Genomic DNA, 7374 nt, shown 5'->3' with positions numbered 1-7374 from the left:
TTTCCTCCTTTGGTTGTGTAACGTTTTTCTAGGCAAGCTATACACTCCTACACCCTAAAAAAAAACCTCCACTGTCATCTCAGCGAATAGGGAAAGGAGCAAGGATTGCAACATTTAACGCCGTTTTTTCCTTGCTTTGCAACTGAGTTTTTCATCCGATTATTTTCAATTTACATGGCGCAAGGTCTATGCAAGCGGGACGGTTCTGGTTCCGGTTCTGGGTGTGAAACAGCCACCGTGAATTTGGATACCCAAGTAACAGCATCAACAGTGGTACTAAAGGGGATCAGTTCCGGCGGCATCCCCACCTCCTCATTCTCCTCTTCCCGGCTCTATGTCGAGTAATGATCGGCTTGCCTTGCTGGATGCACCCCGCTCTCTCCGGATCGTCGACGGAACCCCTTCCAACCGCAGATCCCCATTTTCGGCGGAAACCCTCAGAGAGCTAAGGGCTACATATGGAAACTGGGGATCAAAATTTTAGGAAAAAGGAAATCTAGCTGTTGTTTAATTTGATTTCGACTTGATTTATCTGTTTGTTTACTAATTAATTAATTTATTCATTGGGCTTGATTTCTTCATTCCATCGTTGGTTGATATGTCAAATTGATGTTAGCCCTGTTATATTTTACTTATTTAGCCTATAAAGGCCTAATATAGAACCCAAGGATTAATTTTCGTTTGTCTCTACTGGACTTGTATTCGTCCATTTATTTACACTCTCTTTTGCCTTATTATGATAGATTTTCCCTGTCCTTCATTTCCCTTCCCTGTTTCTCTCCTTGCTTTTCCCTCTTGACTACGGTAGGGTAACACAAACATATTTGACAAAACCAGCACATAGAAATTCGTTATATGCCAACAATAATTGTAATTCATTTTACATCTAATAGAAATATTGACTTGCCAGCCATAATTGTTGTACTGTAAGCCTACCATTATTCAAACGCCACCCCCAACCTCTTCTATCCATCAATGTATAACTAATCTTAATTCAGAGAAATCCATAGAGCAGTTATTATCTGTAGGCTAACCTTACACATCAATAAACAGGTTGCCAACACATTACATGCGTTAAATACTTAATTTGAAAGACTAGGAGAACGAAGATCATTGTTTTAGATATTATAGCCTACTCAATTCAGACTACACTACCTGTGTTCATACATTATAAATAGTGTTATCCTCACATTTGTACCTTTGTGTCGCAACTGTCAGAGTAGTTGCAGTTGTAATAGCAGCTGATATAATCCATTTGACGGGTTATTACATTGACCAGGATTCTTATCTTTTGGGGTAACATTAAAATACCCAACAGGGAGGAGAGACTTATCGCCTCTTCCTCCCCAAATTACCCTGAAAGGATAACCCATTTCTCTCTAGTTAGTCCCCACCCAAACGCAACCATAAGGTTCCTACCGCATCCTCCTCCTTCCCCCTCCTTTCGCTCAAATATATCCAATTTTTTTAGTTTGGTTTGGTCCCGTAAATTTTCAAATATTTATTTCCTATATATCAAGAGGAAAGGGGGTCCCCCTTTCATGGAATGCGGAAATATGGGTCTGTTTGACCGCGGAGTTCAGATGCTATTGACCACGGTGGGCGCATTTGCCGCCTTCAGTCTCATGACCATCGCGGTTGGCACGGACTACTGGCTGTACTCGCGCGGCACTTGCAAGAGCAAGTCGGTCGACGGGAACGAGACCAGCAAGAAGAACGAAGAGGTGATGACCCATTCAGGCTTGTGGAGGACGTGTTGCTTGGAAGGTAGGCTAAGAGTCACATGCATTCAGTTGTCCCATTTTTCACCCATGCCCTCTGAAATGGTATTCCACAGTACATTTCACCCATGCATGAGTAGGCACAGCCTATAAAATGCATAACAAGACCTAGCCAAGTGAGGAGAAGGGGACCTATTTCTACTGTTGTAAAAACATGGCCAAACAAGACCCATTCCACTCCCATTGGCGTCTTAACTTCTAGCTATCATTCTTTCTCTTCTCCATCTGAAAATCACCACATGGTACCACTTGTATTAGGCTTAGGAACATCACTACCAAACGGCCAGCATAAACCTACCAGGTAGGCCTAAAACGGTGCTAAATTCTTCCGCACTGTCCATTTTCTGGTGGAAAACAATCACACATGACTGTGTCATCCTAATGGACTTTGGTTTTCTGATGAAGATATGGACAAGACCTTAATGAGTGATTCTCATGTCAAGGCATATACAATCGCAACAGCGAAGCAGGCATTTTTGTCAATGGGCTATATTCAGCCATAGCCGACTGACACTGGCATGATGGGGTGCCTTAACAGTGCTTGCAGGCCCGGCGCCAGAACCAACACCTTGGAAGGGTGATTGATTTTGTATGGGTGGGGGGTGGGTAGGGGGCATTAAACATTCAAACACACCCCCAGAATATCAACAATATCAGAAGGAAAAAAATGGTGCCACAGGTGTCAAAAAACACTCATCTTTCAAGTGCAGGTTCAAGACCACCTCCCGTGTCTGACTGTAACACACGCATCTTGTTTCCTGTCATGCTCTGATGAAGGCGTTGGACGCTGACCTGGAGTGCAGCAGCGTAACCCTGTGAGGTTACAAAGTGTTACTAATCTGCTCATCTTCACAGCAGAGATTCCTAGAGCCCATAGTCTCTCAGTGGTCCTCTGGGTCATATGACAAGCACCCATTCTCAGTTTAGGCTCCCCATCTGAGGGTATTGTACAGAACTGTTTATATTTGTACTGGGGTTATGAGACATTGGATATTTAGAACTAGTAAATCTAACTTGCTAAGAATAGAATAGCCTAATTACAGTGATGTGTGTTTATTTGAACCAATCAGTGTCCTTGGGGAGATAAACAACTGCCCTTTGTTATTTTATTAATGGATATTACTGGGTGATTTGGGCCAGGCTACTGTGTGTAGGACACTTTGGACACCTCTGTCAGGGCAGCTTCAGCACCTTTGCTCCAGGTCTGTGGGATGTTCTTGCAGCAAGCCCTTCCAGGAGCTCACAGTGTTTCATGTGTTAACCACAACATACAGTGCAGTGGGATGGCGGTTTTAGTTTACACTCCCTTCATACTATGTAAGACACAGAAAGGGAAAGTACTGATAAAATGCCATTCTCTGATGAAGGCAGCAACTGTGACCGGCCTTTGCTCTTGTCAGGCCTTTATCTAACTGGCAGACAAAATGATCCATAGTCAAGACGTTATCCAAACCCAAGGTGAATACACCAACTCCCTATGCCACAGTTTCTCTTTTGTGCACACATAAGAGGGCTCTTCCTTTGAATGGAGGATCAAAATGGCAGGAAATAAACACTGATTTGTAATTTGTGATTCATGAATTGTCTGAGGCCCTGATGAGGCGAGGGAGCAGAGAAAGCGGTGCCATCGCATTTACACATTGGGGTCAGATTAATTTGAATACCAATTCAAACGACTTCCTGCTGGGGAAATTGGGCTTTGAAAAAAAAAGAAAAAACGCAAGCGGGTAAATTCATTCATGGGTAATTAGCACAATTTATAACAAAATCGGGGATATTGAAAACTAGAAAATAAAATGCCGTGCCGGATCCAGCTGCAGTGGAGCAGAGATAAGCGCCCCCCAGTCACAGGAAACTAAGGCTCCGCCACCACACCCTGTATGATCAGGTGGTGGTACAATGTTTGCCATTTTCCATTGTTTAACTACACTAAACCTTGGTTTAAGGTCATACTGCACCAATGAATAAGTCAAGAGACTATGGACACATCATATTCATCTTCCCAATGCCTTTTTTTATAAATGTACACATCAAATTAGTAGCTACAGTACCATGGCTGCAATGAATGATGCACTCTGTCTATATCACAACTGACAACACAGATAGAGTTCTGCTGTAGCCTAGGCAGCGAAAGCCCACTCATCCAGCTCATAAAGTGGGTACAGGTGGGCGAAGGTTTGTGTTTGTGTAATCAGCTCTTGGAAAGGAGAGCCTCTGACGAGAAAGGGGAATACCCACACAGGATTCTGCTTCACCATTCCAACATCTATTTCACTTTGCTCACTCCAGTCAGCGTCCAATAGCTTCACTCAAGAGAAAGAAAGATCAAGAAACAAAGATGGTGTGTGTGTGTGTGTATGTGTGTGTGTGTGTGTGTGTGTGTGTGTTTGTGTGTTTGTGTGTTTGTGTGTATGTGTGTGGGGTGGGATCACAGATCTCTCCAGTGAAAATGTGTGCGCTTTTCCATCTCCAGCAATGAAATTGAGAGTGGAGCCCTTTGATGGTTTCGTAAAATATGGCTCTTATTGATTTTGTAGATTTACACTTGTTTTCACTAGTAGCCGACATTATAAGTCATGCTGAATATGCCATAGCATATGCTTTTGCAGAAGCGTGGGATTAATTTGACAAATCTCACAGCTACCCTTGGAGCTCGTTCGTAGCTCTAAATGGTGATTCTCTTGATCTGTTGGTGCCTCCCAGTCAACTTGCCTTAGACACAGATCTGTGCCATCACCAGAGTAGGATTACCTCACCAGAGTAGGATTACCTCACCAGAGTAGGCTTACCTCACCAGAGTAGGATTACCTCACCAGAGTAGGATTACCTCACCAGAGTAGGCTTACCTCACCAGAGTAGGATTACCTCACCAGAGTAGGATTACCTCACCAGAGTAGGCCTACCTCGCCAGAGTAGGCTTACCTCGCCAGAGTAGGCCTACCTCGCCAGAGTAGGCCTACCTCACCAGAGTAGGCCTACCTCACCAGAGTAGGCTTACCTCACCAGAGTAGGCTTACCTCGCCAGATGTGGCAAAGATGTGTAGCATTCTAGTACCACTAGAAAAGTGTCTGAACTGGATTGAGGAGCCTTTTTAGTCTGTATAGCCTTTTCAGTTGGCATAGATTGGTACTTTATCATTCTAGCAGGTTACAATGACACCCAGGCCACCTCTATATAGGCCTGTACATGGGAAACCCACGTGTGACACTAGCTATCCTATATAGGTAGAGGATGGTTAAAAAAGGATGGGATGACACAGGGCGGGGGGGATCCGGTTGGGGCTGTGGGCTGGCGAAGCATGACGGTGGCGACGGAGCATACGGTAAACATGCGTGGTGCTGATGGATCGGGCCCCCGGAGGACGCCGCTCCATCCTGTACGGGGCGTCTGTGAGAGCAGCAGCCGCCTCGCCTCCTCTCCTCACAGCCAGGTGTGGCGTGCCACGATCGCTGCTAATCTACGCCATTCATCTTCATTACAGCGCCGCCCTCAGGCACCGCCATGGCTGTTGGAGAAGAGAGAGAGAGGGAGGGAGGGAGGGAGGGAGGGAGGGAGGGAGGGAGGGAGGAGGTGCAGAAGTGGTGCGGAAATACTATGACAAAGGAGGGCCACTTTGGTGTCTGTGTTTTTTTTTTCTCTTCTTGTTATTACCTGTTGTATGAGGCATGTTATCCACCAAGACACATCATTTACCTGAACATTCAACCTCTCTTCTTCTCTTGCGGGACAGTTTCCAGGCCGGGAAGCACCATGTGTAGTAGCATCATTGCTTGATGGGGTATGTGAGAGTAGTCCAAAGCTTTGTAATGCCATACAGTATGAATGAAAACACAGGTCTGCACTCCCCACAGCGTGAAATGTTTGAACGGGGGGGGGGTGGAAATGAACTGAGGAGAATGCATTAAAGATGTTCGGAGGATTTGTTGGCCTAACTTCAGGCCCAGTTGCTGTCAATCATCGGGAGAATATACCACAGTGTGTGTGTCCATGCACACTACCATATGTTTTTATGTATGAGTATGTGGGTGTATTATTGTATGTACATGACATTCATGCATTGTGAACACATATGTGGGAGTAATCACATACTAGTGGGTTTTTTGTGTAGTATATGTGTTGTGTGTTTGGTGTGTGTGTGTGTGTGTGTGTGTGTGTGTGTGTGTGTGTGTGTGTGTGTGTGTGTGTGTGTGTGTGTGTGTGTGTGTGTCCTGTGCTTTGGTGTGTGTCTGAGAGAGAAACAGAAGGAGAGATAGGGAGGAGATAGCTAGGCAGGGTGCTCCAGAGCGGGATGGATTAGTCTCATAGTCCAGTCAGATAAGGATTACCCGGCTGGCAAATGCCCGCCCAGGCTAATGACCTTACCCTAAAGTGGCATTAGGCTGTATTATAACACGGCTCCACTGTAGACCCAGCTGCGTGGGCAGGATCACATGGTAGCATTATCCCCGTTAATTGAACCAAGTGCAACCACATGGACCAGTGTATGTGGAGGCCGTGGGAAGTTTGAACCAACGTGGTTCGAAAATACTCCACCCGTGGCCAATTCAGACTGGTCTTGACTTCAACCACTTGTTGGGACCGACCACGTCCCCGGTGATAAAAGGGCCCGGGTGGTGTGTCCACTACTAGGGTTGTGTCATTGCATCAGCCCCAGTCGTATGGCTCCTCTTCGCTGACAACTGAGCTGTGGAAAGTGACCCAGCTGTATTGCATTGCACTGTCACTGTCTCCAGCGCCCGGCGATAGATGGGATTCATTTTGCTGCCGCTGCCTTCCACTGGTGCTCCGCTGAGACTGCAGACACTACTGGTCGTGACTGTTTTATTGGTCTGCAGCTTTGCCCTCTCTACGGCCCACCAAGGCCATATTACAGTCCAGTCATTACGGTACGAGGGCGTGTGATCCACCTTCACCGTCATTACAGAACTCCACCGTGTCTATTGTCGGTCATTATTGTCCAGCTGTGGAGATTGCCACTTCATTCTTGTGCTCCAATGTCCCTGTCACCTCAACTGCCTCTGGTCTCATTCTCTTATTGGGTGAGAGTGGATAGAAGGGGCGATTCCAGGAGCGGTCTAATAAGCTGTAGGTTTTGGGTTGCAGCCGTGATGTGTTACGGTCAAATGCTCTCCGGTCCCGTCCATTGCCAATACAATCCTTTCTCAATCTGATAGCATCCTGTTATATACTGTGCTGTCTTGTTGAGGTGACTGGTTTCTTGTCTGAGTTGTCATTCTCTGCTTTGGTTCATGTCTTTCCCTTGATGTATCCAGTATAGTGGAGGTGTACTGTATGTAGATATTGCCCAAGCTATTCAGACTTTCTCCTATACTTCCGTTTGGCTGACCTCCTTCAGGAGGCAGGCCTCTCCTGGCTTGACCTCCTGGAGGAGGCAGGCCTCTCCTGGCTTGACCTCCTGGAGGAGGCAGGCCTCTCCTGGCTTGACCTCCTGGAGGAGGCAGGCCTCTCCTGGCTTGACCTCCTGGAGGAGGCAGGCCTGTCCTGGTTGGCAGCAGTGTACAGCGTATGACTCTGGTTCTCTTCTGTGTGCCTGTGTTCTGAGATGGGCTATGGAGGGGAGATGCCATGGTA

The 7374-nt window shown here is 46.4% G+C and overlaps 1 protein-coding gene across 1 annotated transcript in view; it reads left to right on the top strand.

The window, feature by feature from the left end:
• Window positions 1-1541: 1541 nt before the first annotated feature.
• Window positions 1542-7374, top strand: part of cacng2a (calcium channel, voltage-dependent, gamma subunit 2a) — a gene marked incomplete at both ends in the record, with an annotated part of 40075 nt that continues 34242 nt past the window's right edge. The window contains one exon of the mRNA XM_083676355.1: window positions 1542-1767. Coding sequence (XP_083532481.1) covers window positions 1542-1767 — 226 coding nt within the window. The remainder of the gene's footprint in view (window positions 1768-7374) is intronic.

This window comes from Argentina silus (genome assembly GCF_951799395.1).
Source record: "Argentina silus genome assembly, chromosome: 9".
NCBI lineage: Eukaryota > Metazoa > Chordata > Actinopteri > Argentiniformes > Argentinidae > Argentina > Argentina silus.
The sequence above is the reverse complement of the archived record's forward strand: the minus strand, read 5'-3'. Positions and strand labels throughout refer to the sequence as shown.